General features: G+C 38.1%; 4 protein-coding genes and 1 long non-coding RNA gene across 7 annotated transcripts; 3 read left to right on the top strand and 2 right to left on the bottom strand.

Moving 5' to 3' along the window:
- The first annotated feature begins 534 nt into the window (after positions 1-534).
- On the top strand, positions 535-3,170 carry LOC100117798 (adenosine deaminase 2-like). Its single transcript, XM_008217797.3, has 4 exons — positions 535-1,730; positions 1,796-1,957; positions 2,034-2,354; positions 2,638-3,170. The coding sequence occupies exons 1-4, from the start codon at positions 1,486-1,488 to the stop codon at positions 2,942-2,944; spliced, it is 1,035 nt and encodes a 344-aa protein (XP_008216019.1). The 5' UTR covers positions 535-1,485; the 3' UTR covers positions 2,945-3,170.
- Positions 3,171-3,515: 345 nt separating this feature from the next.
- On the top strand, positions 3,516-6,797 carry LOC100117756 (adenosine deaminase 2-like). The gene is made up of 5 exons (XM_001601858.5): positions 3,516-3,939; positions 4,299-4,734; positions 4,956-5,117; positions 5,287-5,607; positions 5,889-6,797. Exons 1-5 carry the CDS (start codon positions 3,726-3,728, stop codon positions 6,271-6,273), a joined length of 1,518 nt encoding a protein of 505 aa, XP_001601908.2. The 5' UTR covers positions 3,516-3,725; the 3' UTR covers positions 6,274-6,797.
- A 483-nt stretch (positions 6,798-7,280) lies between these two features.
- On the bottom strand, positions 7,281-7,917 carry LOC116415729. Its single transcript, XR_004226310.1, has 2 exons — positions 7,815-7,917; positions 7,281-7,735 (listed from the first exon to the last, which is right to left on the bottom strand). It is a non-coding gene; the product is annotated as an uncharacterized LOC116415729 (long non-coding RNA).
- Positions 7,918-8,000: 83 nt separating this feature from the next.
- On the top strand, positions 8,001-12,084 carry LOC100117722 (adenosine deaminase 2). The gene is made up of 5 exons (XM_016981990.3): positions 8,001-8,394; positions 10,119-10,545; positions 10,613-10,774; positions 10,839-11,159; positions 11,576-12,084. The coding sequence occupies exons 1-5, from the start codon at positions 8,178-8,180 to the stop codon at positions 11,958-11,960; spliced, it is 1,512 nt and encodes a 503-aa protein (XP_016837479.1). The 5' UTR covers positions 8,001-8,177; the 3' UTR covers positions 11,961-12,084.
- A 1,813-nt stretch (positions 12,085-13,897) lies between these two features.
- LOC100113512 lies at positions 13,898-15,972 on the bottom strand. Of its 3 annotated transcripts, none has more exons than XM_001600332.2 (4): positions 15,817-15,972; positions 14,473-14,609; positions 14,166-14,394; positions 13,898-14,081 (listed from the first exon to the last, which is right to left on the bottom strand). In XM_001600332.2, the coding sequence occupies exons 2-4, from the start codon at positions 14,552-14,554 to the stop codon at positions 14,030-14,032; spliced, it is 363 nt and encodes a 120-aa protein (XP_001600382.1). In that variant the 5' UTR covers positions 14,555-14,609; positions 15,817-15,972; the 3' UTR covers positions 13,898-14,029. The 3 variants fall into 3 exon arrangements, with proteins under 3 accessions (XP_001600382.1, XP_008215107.1, XP_016836856.1); XM_008216885.4 differs by lacking the exon at positions 15,817-15,972 and adding an exon at positions 14,697-15,460; XM_016981367.2 differs by lacking the exon at positions 15,817-15,972 and adding an exon at positions 14,693-14,822.
- Between the last annotated feature and the right edge of the window lie 2,205 nt (positions 15,973-18,177).

Below are 18,177 nucleotides of genomic sequence, written 5' to 3'. Positions count from 1 at the left end.
GCAGATGAAGCCCGAAGGTTCTCTTAGTATAAATTATTAGAGTGTCATTATTGTGCATGCTGAAACCCATGCTTCCATTCATAAATAAGCCGAGGACAGAAGGACTCCGCCACTCTCCGCGGTCCGTCAAGACGGAGATGCTGAGCAGCCGAGTTCCTGGTCGTCACCCGACGATCCTTTTGTTAATGTAGTAGCCTTGCTCGTCGGTCCCTAAGCTCGGTGGGACACATTTATCCAATTTCGCGCTAGCAAGGCCACAACGTTACAGTACGAAATGTATGTACATACGATTCAGGATAATATTCTTTCGCTAATATGATTTTTTATTTTCATTATAACGTTTCTTATCGTCGACACAACTGCTTCTAACAGCTTGTTTAATATTTGTCTACGAAATTTCAAAATTTAAGTGATTACTTGAACCACGAATCAATCAAGTATTAAATTAAATATTCATAGCTTATTATACTTGTATATGTATACCAATTTATTATGATCAAAGCAATCTCAATACGCATTAAAATATAATGAAATGTATATATTCGTGAATAACGGATTTTATTTTTGAATGACAACAAGATTTATGTTTAGAATACTTTCTCTGAGCAGACGTTTTGTAAAAGAGAAAGATAAATCACGATGCACAATCACGTCATTTTTCTGAGTTAGTTTTGTTTGAATAGACATCATCAATTGTTGTTGAATTCAACATCGTTACTGTATCGGGGTGAGGTCTAAAATCGTACATGTGTATTCAACCTAATGTCTACTTAATTTCTAATTATGTAAATTTCAAAATCCTATTTGCGTAAACTTGGCGTCATATTTAGAAATAACATACTTCAATGCACACATTGCATAATTGTACGTCTGAAATCATGAGCGATAAGACAGTCATGCTTTTAATGTAACGTGTAACAATTTATAAGCCATGTGAAAAGATTAATAAGTTAACTTTTCTTTCGGTTATGAATTAGTAAGCATAGTTTTACCTTTCAGTCAAAGCTCCCAGTCATGTCGTTTTCGGGGCAATTGTATCTAAAATTCTCAATATGCATTTTGCTGGTTATCAATTTCACTCAAGCCGTTCCGGTCAGTAATTACACAAAAATACGAAACTTGCTTATTCAAGAAGAAAAAAACATTGCCTTCGGTGGTCAAATACATTTGACTGGAGATGAAATACCAGCCAATGTTTGATGGCTGCAAAATGGAAGGAAGTTGACGATGGTGCGTTTTTTCATTATTTTTTATCTTCATTAACAAAGTTTACATACCATAAGACTCGATATTGAACATTGAAAATGATTTCATTTATAGGTTTTAAAAATCCGACTAAGTTCTTACCGGCGAAAAACTTCCTCAACGCTCGCGATGACATAGAAAAGTCTTCAAAGTTTTCAAAATCCTTCGTGAAATGCCAAAAGGTGCCGTTTTCCAGCTCACAGTTCAGCTATAACTTCGCTCGATTTCATCGTTAAGAACATGACCTACGAACCCAATCTCTACATATGCCGTGAAGGCAACTCGATGCAGTTCCGATTCTTCCAACAGCCCAAAGACAAGTCTCATTGGAAATTGCTCCAGGATATTCGCAAAGCTGAGCCTAATATCGACAAAGATATAAAGCATAGTTTGGAACTTATCGAGGGAGAGTACAACGATGTAAATGCTCTCTGGGATAAATTCGAGGGGACCATTACTGTGCTCAAGGGATTGGTAACATATCGGTAAGTGAAATTCGCAGGCTAGAATGAAAATATTATTTTTGATTGTGGCCTTTTTTGCTTGGTAGGCCTCTTTTTGAGAGATCCTTTTATGTAGCCATGCAAGAGCTCTACGATGACAACGTGATGCTAATGGAACTTTGTTCGTCGATGTCAGCTTTGTACGAAATCGATGGATCATTACATGACGTAGTGAGCGTTACCAAAATTTACAAAGCAGTTTCCGATAGGTTTGTGAACGTAGAATACATTTTGGAATTTTCAATTTCTAAGATATCATCGCTATAACTACTCTTCAATTTACAGATTCGTCCACGATCATCCAGGATTTTTGGGCGCAAAGGTCATTTTTGCCTCTTACAGAAAAGTATCCCCGCAGACTTTTAACAATTACGTGGAGACGTTCAGAAAAATGAAAGCCGCCTATCCCGATTTTATCATCGGTTTTGATCTGGTGGGTCAGGAAGATTTGGGTCATCCGCTTTTAAACTTTGCCGATAAACTTCAGGAGTTTGGCAAGGAAACGCTGTTCTTTTTCCATGCTGGCGAGACCAATTGGTACGGACATGCTACGAACGAGAATCTCTACGACGCCGTTTTGCTCAACACGAAGAGGATTGGTCACGGGTAATTATTATTTTTATTGTGCGTAAAACCTTATTGGAGGTGTTTAGAGTCTCAATCTTATATTTTAAGAGAGATAATTTATTATAATTTGATTTCGTGATCGTATTTTTGTAGTATGCTTGCAATATATTTAGAAATAAAAAACTCCGGTTTTACAAATACGCAATTCACGTAGTTAGACCTGCAATAACAATTTTTACATTACGCTTCTCTTGAATAGTTCAAGTATAACAAATTAAAATAGGTGCAGGAAATTTTGTGAAACTACAATGTATTGTTACAGATTCGCTTTATTGAAGCATCCAAAGCTGATGGAACTAGTAATGCAGAAAAAGATCGCAATCGAACTCAATCTGATTTCGAACCAAGTTCTGGAACTCGTCAAAGACATGAGGAATCACCCGGCCAGTTACTTCTTCGCAAAAAATTTCCCTGTAGTCGTGTCGAATGATGACCCCAACTTTTGGGGCTCCCAGGGCTTGAGCTACGACTTCTATGAGGCATTCGTTGGAATAATGTCACGAGATGCCGATCTCAAAGCACTCAAGCAGTTGGCGATGAATTCGATTACCTACAGCGGATTGAACTAGCAGGAGCAGACCAACGCTTTCAATATTTGGAACAGAGCCTGGAACACGTTCGTTACATCGCTTGCTCGAAGGTGCCAGCACAATTAGATATAGTTAATATGCGAAATGTATTATTTGTTAAACGTTATAGACTTCTGTAAATAAATTTCATTTCTTCTAGATAAGTATCAATTTTTGCACAAACGATGTTTCAAATATTTTATTAGGATCTCATAGTGTATTTCTATTTCGCAATAAATAAATTCTTTATAACACGTTTTATTTTCATTTATTGCTGCAATTTGGAGTTAAATTTTAAATTTTCCATGGCAGTTGGTAAAGTGAACTTCTGTTTAATTTTGGTATAAGGGCACAAATAAACAATACAAATTAAAAAGTATTTTATTATTTTGAATTCAAGAAGATTAACGTACTAGTGGTAGTATGAATAAAGAAATAATAGTACCTTATAAGCCATGACCTCTAAATTTTAGATTTAAACTAAACTTATGAAATTAAATTTCATTGAAAGAACGAAAGATAGCAGCACTAGACATTTATTTAATGAGATAGAATGTAGGTATGACGTATAGAGCAATGGTTATATTGTAAACAGTCGCTATTATGTGTGTTTGATTTCGTGTTACGTGAAATCTTAATTTTAATATTTGACAATAATTGATTGTTAGTGTAAATGTCTGTTGTTTTTTAATACTGTTGCAGATTAAAAATTTTTCTGTCAATTATCTTAAGTTTGATTTTATCGCTGGTCTATATAAAATTAAAATTTTAAATCGTTATAATGTTTGGCTTCAAAATCTTAATGTTTTCATTGATGTTTTTTAATGAACAAGTGTTAAGCATCGAAAATAGTTATGCCTATTATTTAACGCAACGTGAAAAACTGATTACCGAAGAACAGTTAGTATCATTCGGTGCTAATATTACGTTAAATGAGGAAGAACAGCGAGCAAACGATATTCTAATGAAATATAAACACGAGGAATTAAAGACAGGTGTGCTTCTGTTTATCAAAAGGGGCGTGCGGTAATGTCGTAATAATAAGTTTTCGAAAGTGCAAATGTTTAAAGAAATTTTTCCTCCAAAATAGTATCATGGATTTGGAAATCAAATATTGATTTATTAACCTACAATCTGTTTGTATAGCAATTTTTGCTTTACGGTTCAATTTCATTCTACTGGGTATTCATGTGTGATGCATTCCAAATTTAAAAAATAGAATAATCGAGTATATTTAAATAGTCTTGCTGTAAATACGATTGTCCTATTATTCCTATAATAAAAATTTCTACGTAATTCAATCACATGATTTCCCTCTATATCATCGTTACAGATATATTCAATCCTCTTTCAGCTTTCAGGGACCCAAAGTCCTTTCTACCCTCGAAAAGCTTTCTCCGAGTCTCGGAGTCGATTTCTCGCTCGAAAGTCTTCCGCTTTATTCGACAAATGCCAAAAGGCGGTGTCCTCCACGCTCACCTCTCTGCTGTGAATTCCCGTAATTTCATCCTGGGCAATATCACACGTCGACCAAATCTCTACGTCTGCCGCAAGCTCGATCTTTCGCTCAAGCTCAAGTTCCTCGACGAGTCTTCGTTGCAGAGAACAAAGGAATGCAACTGGGAATTGTTGGCCGAGGCAAGGGTCAGGGATAAAACGATCGATGAGGAGATCGCTGAAGCGTTGAGTATGTTCGCGGACAATCCGTACGGATGCGGTAAGGGGATCGATGAGGCGTGGAAGAAATTTTTGAGTATTTTCAAGTTCATCAAGTCTCTGGTTACTTATAGGTGTGTGCTTTTATTTGTAGAAAGAAGATCTAAAGTAAATCACCTCAGCTTAAATTTGAATAACTATATTTTTTCATTATATAAAAACGATAAAATATTTGTTCAATAAGCGTGTTCTGTATTTTAGATTTTGTTTTTGTACTATAGGTGTAATTGGTTTTTAGAAACTAAAAGTTATGCTTGTAATTTACGAAGGAAATTTATTTTGCGCGTATTTTCAGACCTGTTTACGAAGATTTTCTATACCACATAATGGAGGAGCTTTACGAAGATAACGTACAGTTCATCGAAGTGCGAACACCGTTCTCAGCGCTGTACGAATTGAATGGTTACCAGTACACACACCTCCAGGTGCTTCAGATCTACCAGAAAATCGTCGACCGGTAAGTTAACACTTTTATGCAATGTTTACTCCAAAATCTGCCTTTCTTTTTAGCATACAATATCTAGCACTCACTGATGTATAACTATCGATTGCACAAGTTATTTTCCTGAATCAGTAGTAACTCATGTTATCAAAGAACTAACTTTCGAACATACATTTTCCGTTAGATTTGTCAAGGATTATCCTGACTTTGCTGGTGTGAAATGGATCTACTCTCCCCAGAGAAACGTGCCTCTGTCGACTTTCATGGAATACGTCAATACGTTCCGAGCTTTAAAGGATGTACAGCCAGATCACGTTGTCGGTTTTGATCTCGTTGGTCAGGAGGACAAGGGTCGACCACTTAAGGACTTTGCTAAGGAGCTGCTGGCTCTCGGAAAGGAGACAAGCTTCTTCTTTCATGCTGGAGAGACTAACTGGAACGGAATGCAGACTGATGAGAATTTGATTGATGCTGTTTTGTTGAACACCAAGAGGATCGGACATGGGTATTGAGAGATTGTTTTTGATGCACTCTTGGATCGGTATCACTTTATTGGTTGAAAACGATTTTTTTTACGAGACCATAAAGTTTGAGAGTTTGTAAAGCTGGTCATATTTAGAAGATAACGGATTATAGTAGACGTTTGCCACCGCCAAACAATACGTTGATAATTTCCACTCCATTGAACAAAAAAATGGCAGGATTACGTAACCGCGAGTCATTGTTCTTTTCAAAGAGAAATTTCAATATTCAGCGAATAAAATAAAAAAATTCTCACTTTTACAGATACGCTCTAGCAAAGCACCCAAAGTTAATGCAGCTAGTCAAGGAGAAGAAGATAGCGATCGAAGTGAGCCCGATTTCAAATCAAGTTCTGAAACTTGTGAAGGATCTCAGAAATCATCCTGCGAGTTATTTCTTCGCGTTAGATCTGCCGGTAGTGGTGTCGAACGACGATCCAGGCTTCTGGGGTGCCAGAGCACTGAGCTACGACTTCTACGAGGCCTTTGTTGGTATCATGTCGAGCAGAGCTGATTTGAGGGCTCTGAAACAGCTGGCACTGAATTCCATCGTCTACAGTAGTATGAACGATACGGAGAAAAAAAGTGTGATGGAGATATGGGAAAAACGGTGGGCGAGTTTTATTTCGAAAATCGTTCGTAATTTTTAAAGGGGGGTTTATGGTGCTTGTTTTTATGTTAGATAAAGTAATGGAACAATGGGTCTGAATAATTTATTTGTAAGATATAATTAAGAGGCTAAAAAATTGTGATAGAATAATTGTGTATCAACGTAAATTTATATTTTTGTACTGCTCGTTTTTATTCTGTTTACGTTATCATTTATTGGTTTTGTATTTGTACGTATTAAAAACGGTGGTCGAGTTTTATTTCGAAAATCGTTCGTAATTTTTAAAGGAGGGTTTGCGGTGCTTGTTTTTATGTTAGATAAAGTAATGGAACAATGGGTCTGAATAATTTATTTGTAAGATATAATTAAGAGGCTAAAAAATTGTGATAGAATAATTGTGTATCAATGTAAATTTTTATTTATATTTATTACAAACTCGATATAATATGCAATGTATCTGTAGAAATTGTTAAATGATTATTTGCAGTTTGAGTACATGAACGTCGTATAGGTATACCTCTTGTGATAACGACGTGATGTTATTAAATATAATCTTAGCAGAGATTACATCAATTATTATTCATCTCACGCATGCACGGTTTAATACGTTTACTTTGAAAATCACATTTGTTTGCTAACAGTTATTGATCAGAGTTATATAAATTTATGTATTATTTATCGATTATATAACTCATGATCTCAGCGTCCCAGATGAATGGTTTATTACTATCACGAACATTTTTTAGTAAATTTTGTTGATATATATATATATATATATATATATTATTTATTCATCAACAAATTTAGAATATACTGTACACGATTTAGGCATAAGAAATATTTTTACTCTATTCTCTACAAAAGTACCATTTTCAGTTCGAAATTAAAATCGTCTCTATATACTTATATATTTTATAGAATTTTAACCTTTTGCTCTTTCGCTTTCCTTTGTAAATATTCAGGTAGCAGACACGTTTACATCTGTATAAAAGCACGTGGATCCCCGTTGTACAGCCATGAAGTTGGCCATAAAGTATACTAAATCTATACCTAAAATAAACAAAATAACCTTTCGGAAAAGCGAATGGATCATGTCCTTGTCTTTTACTGCACTAATATAAGCAATAACAGTGAGAAAGAAAAAGAGAGCTCGACTAAGCAACGGTCCCTTTCACTGGCCATGTTTGACATCATAAACTAACGCAGGTCTTTTATACTAATCGGAGGATATGTGTGATATTATTGTAAAAAAAAAATGGTTATAAGTTCACCGTGGTAAGTCCTAGCTCCTCGAAACTGCAACTTCCCGCCTTATAGTATTTAGCAAACGTAACACCTGTAAAGCGCAATATAGTTCGTTATTGCAGTAGCTTCTGCGATATACATACTTTGCTTGTAACTATTACACTTTATATTCTGAACATGTAATCGTTACACAACTAATCCGATTGAAGAGTCTGATGATATTCTTCACCATAGTTGGGATTCAGTATTTCATCCATCTATTATACACAAAAAGTTAAAAAAAAGATCCGCCAAAAGCCCTTATAGCAAACATTAAATATCCCATAACAGGCAAACCTCTGCAACGAAATCCCCACACCAGCCGCAAGTCCATCAATTAAAATTCTCCACGTACTCTCTTGTATATACCTCACACACGTAAACGTTCGAGCTGCTCGCGGTCAGCTCACATATACATGTATCTATACACAGCAAGCAATTCTCGGACGAGTATCGAGTCTAAACGGCCGCGGGACTCGGGAGTGAGTATAAGCATGAGCAGCAGAGTCGGAGAGATTATACTTACTCGCGCCGGCGTCCGTTTCCCTCAGTCGACGTCGAGGTGCCGTCGAAGCTGCAGCGACCCGCATCATCGCATAGATCTTATTTATAAACAAGCTACAGCCTTTTACGCGCCAGTGAAAAGTTGAGAATAGAATCATGGAAAAAATACTGCTGCTGCTGCTGCTTACTGCGGGAGGATTGAGCTGCTTTCGAATCGTGGAGAACCCCAGGGCAAATGATTACTGGGCCGAGAGGGCGAGGATTCTGATGGAGGAGGAGAACTCGATGCTCGGGGGCGATCTGAAGTTCGAGGGAAAGGAGAGACTAGCCAATGAGGTGCTCATGAGCGCTAAACGCAAGGAGATCGACGATGGTTCGTTGATTTTTGAATTATGATGATGTTGAAATATTTTGTTGGGTTCGTATTACTTGCAGCGTGAAGAGAGCACTTGCGGTAGTAATGAAATCATGAATGATTTTTTAATCGTATCGAAGAGTTCTCACGTGCCGCTTGATACGCGATTAACACTGTCTTGGGAGAGAGCGTTTGCATTGCTTTCTGCGCGAGGTAGTAATTCTCAGGATTCGCGTGATTTCGTGAAACAAAGAAAAGTTTATTAGTTAATGTCATGTTGGTGCTTGCAATAGTAGCACTTGACTTTAATCTAAAATTGCCAAGAGTAATGATCTACTGTAAAGAAGCGATAGTATCGGTTTGAATAGGCAGTAATATCAATAATCGCAATTAATATAATTAAGAAGTCGTTAAAAAATTTGATCAATATAACATCTGTCAAGTGGTCAACCATTATTTTTACTCATATTAACTGAACGATGACTATCGATTCGATTTGATGATCGATAAGGTATTTATCCTGATGGTAGTATTCCGTTTCAATTACTATTTAATTCGTATACATGTTGTCAAATATAAAATTTCTTTGAATTTTTGACATTATTCATTATCATTTTTTTGTGTGTTAAAAGTCAATGTCTGATTAATAAAATTACATCGCTAACGTAATGACGTCAAGTATAAAATGATAATAGTGTGAAAATTGTAAATATTTCTCTTTAGTTTTAACTTGACTCCTTATATTTGATAATATAATCACGTTTTAATAAACGTTAATGCACTGCAATTTTAAACTAAAATCATAAGAATGATATAGCAGTAAATGCTTCGAACAATAACTCTCACTTTCAAGCGTATACTTAATGGTATAATCTTCGATCATCGATTTCTCAACTTGAAAGATTATTTTGTAAAAAAATATTTATCTGAAAAAATTGATCAAATTAGCTACTCAAGCATTATGTGAGCGCACCTTTTTCACTTTCATCTCTTTGAAACAGATATTATTTTCTCTACGTCACGCTCTTATATTGAAACTGACGACGCGATGCTATGAAATTATTCTTTTGCAACTTGAAATTATTACTCTAAAATGTAGTCAATTTCAAGTTTATAATACAACAATACCTACGTGAACGTGTTTGATTACAGTGGAATTCCTCTGAATAAAATCAATGCACAAATTGCTTTGTCTTATCATTTGTATAGTCCGATGACTTTTGTGACGCACACGATAGCACCTGTGCATATTACAATACTGTACATTTCATTGATTTCCGAAAAATTTCTTTTTTAAAAGCAATTGTTTTTGCGACTTTGAATTCTTATCGAATCTCAATTTCCAGCTCGTGCGATACCAGACTAATTTTCTAAAGACAGAGTCACAGTCGATATACAACTATAAGGAACTACACATATACTGATAAAGAAAATATTGATGTCGTCTTGAGTATTCCATTGACCAGTGCGCAGTTTCAAGTCTCATTGTGTCAATATTGTTTTGTGCATTTTGTAGAGATACATAGTTTTGTGGATGATACCATTCTTATCTCTGTAAACTTAACTAAAGCTTAAATACAGACATTTACTAAAAATAAATTGCTATATGATTTTTGTGACAAGAAAAAAAATCGATCAAATTACTTTGATGTTCAGATGAATGCGATGCTCTTTAATTTTTATCTAAGACAACATGTAAATTCAAGAATGTCACTATTAAAACAACCACGTCTACTTTCCAGGAATCAACGATCCATCCTCGTTCCTACCATCGAAGAACTTCCTGACAGTAGTTAACCAGATCCGTGAGTCTCCTGTCTTCAAAATCATCGAGGAACTTCCAAAGGGCGCAGTTTTACACGCCCACGACACAGCCATCACCTCAGCCGAGTACATCTTCTGGAACATCACTTTCCGACCAAATCTCTACGCCTGCGAAGTCGACGGTCTGCTCAAGTTCCACTTCTTTGACAAACCCAACAAGGAGTGTGATTGGAAGCTTTTGGAGACCCTTAGAAAAAATGACCCCGATAGAGTTATCGACACCAGAATCGCCAGGCAACTGTCAATGATCACGAGGTTCCCAGAACAGTTATATCCTGATGGTGACAAGGCCTGGGAGAAGTTCGTTCAGATCTTCCTTTTCATCACGCCTATGTTGACTTACAGGTGATTAAGCGAAGATTGACGAGTTAATTAGCAATTCAATTACAATAAAATCGTCTTTCGATTGTAGACCAGTTTACGAAGATCACTTCTATCGGGGACTGCAGGAGCTTTACTACGACAACGTTCTCTACCTGGAACTGCGCTCGACACTGCCGCCCTTGTACGACCTTGACGGAAAACAATACAGTGCTGTCGACCTTGCTCACATTTACAAAGAAGTGTCTGACAAGTAAGAACATACAGATAAACTATACACAATCAGAACTGGTTATTATATAATGAAAATTTTGCAGATTCGTTAAGAAACATCCAGACTTCGTGGGTATGAAGCTGATCTACGCACCGCATCGAAAATGCAGCCAGCAGGAGCTTGACCAGTTTCTGATTACGGCTCGTCAGCTGAAGAAGGAGCTCCCCGACTTTGTCGTGGGTTTCGATCTCGTCGGTCAAGAGGACAAGGGTTACCCGCTCATAGAATTCGCTGACAAACTCAGAGCTATCAGTGACGACGTGCATCTGTTCTTCCATGCCGGAGAGACTAACTGGTATGGGACCAGTATCGACAAGAACCTCATCGATGCTGTGATGCTTAACACCAAGAGAATTGGTCATGGGTAGGTATTTTGTGGGATTTTCCGGTGATTCGTGTATGCGGCCTTTCCACTTATGGCTTACGAGTTTATTTTTTCTTTTTTTTTTATAGTAGATAGTGGAATTTTCGTTAGGTTTCATAATGATGTACGCGGAAGTAGAAATAATGATGAAATAAGTCGGTTTCGTGCTAGCGCAGTTTCATGCTATATAAACTATTTTTGCCAGCATCAATATGCTCTTTATCACTGCCTATTGATAAAGATTGCTGCATTTAAGATTGGCTACTGAAAATACAAATTTAACAAACGTGACAATACGTACGTTTCAAATTCGTGACACATAGAAATACGCAAGGATATATCGGATAATATCTGCATCACAAAAAGAATTCGTACAATTTCCAAAACAAAATTCCAATAAAAAATTCCTTTTTCAGTTACGCCTTGGTAAAACACCCGAAGGTCCTCGAGCTTGCCCGCCAGAAGAAAATCGCGATCGAGATCGCGCCGATCTCCAACCAAGTTCTCGATCTCGTGAAAGACCTTCGCAATCATCCCGCCAGTGCTCTCTTCGCCCAAGATTACCCCGTCGTTATCTCGAACGACGACCCTGGCCTCTGGGGAGCTCAGGGTCTGAGCTATGACTTCTACGAGGCTTTCGTTGGTATCATGTCTCGTGACGCCGATCTCAGATCGCTGAAGAAACTGGCGCTCAACTCCATTGAATACTCGAGCCTTACCGAACAGGAGAAGAAGAAGGCCCTCGACATCTGGAGGCAAAGCTGGGATGAGTTTATCGATTATGTGATCACTGGTCAGTGAGTCGAGGAAAGCTGGATTTTTGTTGTGAATGACTTAGGATTTTGATATAGTGTTGAGAAAATATGCTTTGATATAGTTTTACGTGACAATAAATAGACACTTTTCATCCGTGTATAACGCTATAGGTTATGCAGCAAATTTTTTCATGTGTATAGAAAATTTCATATATATATATATATATATATATATATATATATATATATATATATATATATATATATATATATATATATATATATATATATATATATATATATATATATATATATATATATATGTATAGAACACTTGCAGATTACTCATACAAAATAGAATATGTAAGGCTACGATTTTCTAGTCGACAGAGTATTTTGTACTAATTTAATTTTGTATGTAAACACATAGTCAGAGTTAATGACCTTACCACATTGCATACACGTAACAAAAATAACAACTGATATCTTAATTATAAGTATACGATTACGATGTTGATTTAAGGAAGGAAATATTTTGCGCAATGGAAGCTCGATGATTCATAATAGACTTGTATAAACTGTACTTCGATAGTGAGATATGAATATTCATATATTTTGGTTTCGATAAGGAACATTTGATTAGAGCAAAATTAAATGCCCTAGTTTTATACGTGTGGTAAATGACTTCAGCATAAGCAATGCTGCAATGCCAATGTCATTACGATATTCTAAGAGTTTGCTCTAATTTATCGCACAATACAAAAATTTATCTTGTGTATGAACGTATACGTATAACAAAGGAATCAAATGGCTGTTTTGAATACACGAATGAATTTCGATAGGTGCGAATGTATTTATACACGCATACGTCGTGCGGTTAAAGATAGCTCAAACAAATTGCTTCGCTCCGATTGACAAATTATACAATTGTACATATAATGGCCGCTCTTTGTACGCAGTTTTTAAATCGTCATCTCTCGTTTGAAATAAATTGTCTCTGTGTGTCTATTTTAAGTCGACGAAGCATTATTTTAATCACCCCTTTCTCCGCTAATAAAAATAATTTTTTTTTAAAATTGAACGTGGAGGCTTAAGGAATTTCAAAATCAGTTATTCCTAAACGTATAAGCCTATAAGAACGTGACAAGTTGTGCACCACAGGTGTGCGAATTTCAAATCGATGTAAATCCCGCTAATAAGAGCGATTGACGACTTCCTACTGCGTCACGAAAAGAAAATAAACAACGGATCGTACGTACATTTCCATTTTCGTTAAAAGCTTATCGAGCAAATGTCGCAAGGAACAGAACTACGCGTCAATGACTTCATCGTTGAAAGTCCCGGATAAAAACAGATGACTTTACATTTACGACTCTTGCATTCTAGCTTTTGAAAAACATGACTATCTGTCTATTGGTTCAAATTTTATTTTATTTTGATCATACAGCCGTTCGCACCGAATAAAAAAAGGCTATAAGTGAATTATTTTATGACTTTAGCTATATTAATTATAATCTGGAATCTCACAAGTCGTTTGAAATATTAATGTTTTCTACCTTTAATTTATTCAAATTCATGTTAAAAAGCGCGACCGAAGTGAAATCGACCGCTGCTTTTGTCGGGCAAAAATGAAGGCAATTAGATTAGCGATAATGATTGAGAGTGCAGTGCTAATGGTCATAAAGCATTCTCTCTTACAGGTCGCTTTAACATAGCATTGATTTTGATTTGCATATAAATTGGAATGAAAATGTGAAATAATATCAACATCAGTTCTGATAAATATCATTCTGCATTTAAAAAAAATCAATAGCCATCGATAAAGTTTTTACAAATTCAAAATTTTACTAAAAAAATTCATTTACTACTACAACTTGTATAAAGTGAGCTATCTTCGTTTCATATATCTTACATGGGGATAGGACGGACTCGAGGTTGAGGTCGGAGGCGGTAGGGGGTTGACGAAAGAAAAACACATGAGAATTATTGTTATGACACAGAAAAATTTTATTCCACTTTTTGTTACCAGCCGAAGTCCAAAGGTCAGTCGAAACGTGTGATCACAGATGAGGATGAGGGGTCGTGCGGTTGTCCTCGTTACGTGCTAATTTCGTATCAAAGCTGTCGAGATCTCAGCAAGTATTTCATTAGTCCTAGTTCCGAGAGTCTGCAACATTTGCGACAGAATTCATGAATTCGAATTTTAGTCTTAAACATATGTCATAAAACGAAGCGAATCCTATAGCTATACCTTCGATTCGCCATGTTGGCAGCCCGTCTTTTTCTTCTCTCCGATGTAACGCTGCTTCCGTCACTCAATACTAGCCTCGATGCAAGAGCTGTTGATTTTCCGGGCGGACTGGTGGTTCCTGACGGCACGTTCGTCAATAATTGCTTGCCCTGACGATTCTCTTTTGCTTTCCGCCGGACATTTAGATCTGACGTTACCACGATTTCGTCGAATGTCTGACCGTTGAATTCTGCAAAAATATCCAATTATAAGCATTCCATATCTCATATGCGCAATACAAACACAAAATTCACCTCGTCATACTTACGATTTCGATTAGTGGCTTGACTTTGGGCATTGACGGTTACAGAAGCCAAAACGAGAACAAAGAAAGCGATGAATTTCGTCATTTTAGCGGCCTAATTGAAATTTTGCGTTTTGCTTTCCTGAACCAAACAATAATTTCTGCAACAAAGAAAGCGAGAATCCATATAAGTATACAGGCGGCCTGCACACGTTTGCACACAACTAAAAAACAAAAAAAATACTCGCGTAATTGGGCGTATCGTTACGAGTCCCGAGTCGTAAAGCGCGACGCCGCGCGGCTCGCGTAATTGCAGAGCAGAGCAGCTCTGTATACGTGTATACTTGGCAGAGATCAGCAGCGCAGTGAGACAGAGAGAGCGCTTGTGCAGCGCGATAATCGCCTCGAATTTCTCGTTGCGCAATTATCTCGTGCGCGAAAGGAGAGAAACATTTCTCACGATCGGTATATAGTGCGTTTGCGAGGCTTATAGAAATCGGTTGGAAGTGAAGCGAGTTTTTAGATAGGAGAACTTTTTTTGTAAAAGTATATCGCCTTTATCGAGTTGCTCGTGTATGATTCTGATGACACAAAACGCAGATCTATTATCTGCTTTTTCTCGATGCCTTCGACAACGAAAGACTTATTGCGTGTGTACCCGCGAGACTTGTCGAAGCCATGATTTTCGCGAGTCGAGACGTTGCTTCGCCGTAATCACTGAATTATTCATCGTCGAGAAAGATCGGGTTACTGTCGCGTGCGTATAATGTATAAAAGATTCGCCACCGCAACCGCGCTGCGTAATTGAGGCTAAAGTCAACTCGACTATATATTCAGGACAAAGACTGCGCGGCGGTTTTCGCGAGAGTATAGGATATATGGCTCTTAGGAAGAGCTAAGAGTCTTTATACTTCGAGGAAAGATGAGTTACTTTGAAGTCGTAACGAGAGTTTGTAGAAAAAGCAACGCACTCGCACGAGAGTAGTTCTTTTTTATATCTAAAATACGAAAAAAAAATATATATCTTTGACCTGACGACCAAACGGCTACTCGGACAAAACAACGATAATCCTTTCGCACTTGAAATAAAAAAAAGATAAAAAAAAGTTACAAACAACTTGCTATGATAGCCTCGAATCAGGGGCAGCGACCCGCCGCGCGCACAAAGGATCGTCGACGCTTGTTACAACTTACGTATTCAAAAACCGCGCGAAAATTCGAATCCGCGCACGAAACTGACCGTACCAAAACCATCGACCCTCTTCTACCAAAAATAGTAAAAAATAAAAAAACTATCTACAAAAGTACAAGACTATACAACAGACAAACAGTCTCTCTCACTCTCTGATCGGCAGCAGCAGCACTTACCGAGAATATCCTGAGGATACTTTCCGAGTCGACAACCGCACGAGAAATGCGAGCATACATTGGCCCGACGGGCCAGCTCGAGTAAGTCTCTCGCCCCCTCCTCGCATCCGCCGAGCCGACCAGCGAGAGAAGAGAATAAGAAGCGAAACTGGCGGGGGATCGCGAGAGCGTATATGTGCTCTGTGCGCTGTCAGGAGCGTGTGCCGACGGGGCCTTACGGGCCCCGATGGAAGTGGAAGATTCTCCCCATGGTGGGGGTACACTCAGCTCTACACTGGACGAACGGGTTATTGGCCGATGGACTATTGTTTGGGATTTCATTGTTTATTGAATTCGCTGCTTTAGCAGTGTCGAGTAGACGTAATTTTTGGGATTTGGGAATCAAGGTGTGGTTTTCGAGTTTTTTGAAAAAAAGAAACGCTGATGCTTCTAAGAAAGCGGCTCCAAATGGGAAATGTTACAATCGGCTTGTTTATGCAAAGGGTGTGTATATTTAAGGATGATTGCGAGATCAGGCTTTTTGTTTGCATTTTAATATCAATACCGCATTGCAAACTAATTCTCGTTTGGAGCTTTAATCCTAAACCGGTAGCAGGAGGGTTCCCCCGGAGAGTCTTACGAGATTTCGGGTATTATGTTAGGCTTTATAATACCCTTTGTTTTGCAACTAAACGCAACTCTCGAGGAAATTAGAGTTGAACTCGTTTAAAACTATTTTCCTTAAAAACAAAGTTATCCAGAAAGCTGCCGCATTAGATTGAAATTTTCGAGAAAGCATAATCTCACGGAGAATCAAGGCAATGGAACCTTAGCTAATTCAAAAAACATTAAAAAATTCAACATTCCCGAGAAAAATTTTAAAAACAAATCCAGCCGAGCATACGGAGCCCCCTCACAGGAGAAGAGCCACCTTAAAGGGTTCAGTTCAGTCTGGCAGAGTCTCCCTCCATATCTCTGTGCCAACACGCAAACACACTCGTCTCTCCTTCTCCGCGGCACTTGCCGGACCGCTTTCTATTTCATCCTTTTTCCACCTTCTCGGCTCTCTCTCTCTCTCTCTCTCTCTCTCTCTCTCACACACACACACACACACGTACACGCACACATACAGCCAACTCGAGGGACTGGTTTTCTCCCGGGCCAAGAGAGTAACGAGACGCCGCCGCCGCTCTCTAGCAAAAATTGTTTTGCATTATGCTAATGCCCGGACAAAGGAACGAGTCGAGGAAAAACAATCAGCCCTTTTTTCGCAACGTGTGAAAGATCTCCTCGCTCTTGTCCTCGGCGCTGCGCTTCACCGGACAAGAGAGAGAAGATCCTATGTTGATTTATCGGGAGGGAAAGGGGCGACGGGTGCAGTATATAGGAGCTTTTCTTCGGCGCGAAAAGCAAGCATTCCGCGTTATTTCGTATTCATATAGCCGGGCGCACACACTGCCAGTGGCTTCTTTTCAATTTCGACGGATTTATTGTCCGATGTTGTGAGCCAGAGGAGATTAGACTTTTTTTCATGACGACGATCACGACGACGAGGAACAATCGCTCTATAAAATTGCAGGTGTCGAAAGGAGATGTTAGCGCGCGAGAGTTTATTTTTCCCGCGTGTGTTTGGGTAGAGGGTCGCTTGAATGAGTGGCGCTTTTTACGAGAGTTATACTATATAGTTTTTATTGCTACTTATGTACCCGCGAGGACCTGATTTTAACGCGTGCGTTTAACGATATTTTATTGTAAGTTTTGATGCTGATCGAAGGTACGAGAGAGTGCTGTACCGGGCTGCTCGAGACGCAGAAAAAAGAGAGCGTACGGTCCCATTCAATGAATCGAGATTTATTTGCTCAGCTCAGCTATTGTGCGCGAGGAGGAGAGAGTCGCAAACGTGTTTCAGAAATTCAAATTAAATCGTACTTAGCCAAGTCCCCAGAGGAGACTCATATTTTTGCTATTAAATGCCGCTACAAGTGTTTGCTGAATAAATATAACTGTCCAACGACGCGTATATACGTATTATATACTTTTTCAAACGATCGACTCGAGAATGCTAATGACTAAAAGACGATCATTTAGAATGTGTCTCTTTCCGAATCGTCGCGCGAATAAGAACTTTTCGTTAGACGAACTTTCTTGATAGAAAAAAATTAAAAATCGATTCGCAGCATATCTTGTATATACAAGAAGAGAGAAAGGGAATCGCGTGCCGGTCATTGCACGCGTTTGGATCTCGCGTTTAGAGCTTTTTTTTCTTCAGCTGGATCCCTCCGCTCTTCCTTTGTGCTCCTTAATCTCCGACCTCCACCTCCTTCGCCAGCTCTCCTTTCATTCCTCTTGCAGCTTCTCTCGGCCGTTCGCCTTTTTATCCTT

Source organism: Nasonia vitripennis, chromosome 1 (assembly GCF_009193385.2).
Source record: "Nasonia vitripennis strain AsymCx chromosome 1, Nvit_psr_1.1, whole genome shotgun sequence".
Taxonomy (NCBI): Eukaryota; Metazoa; Arthropoda; class Insecta; order Hymenoptera; family Pteromalidae; genus Nasonia; species Nasonia vitripennis.
Note: the sequence above shows the minus strand (reverse complement) of the source record. Positions and strands in the feature narration are given on the sequence as shown.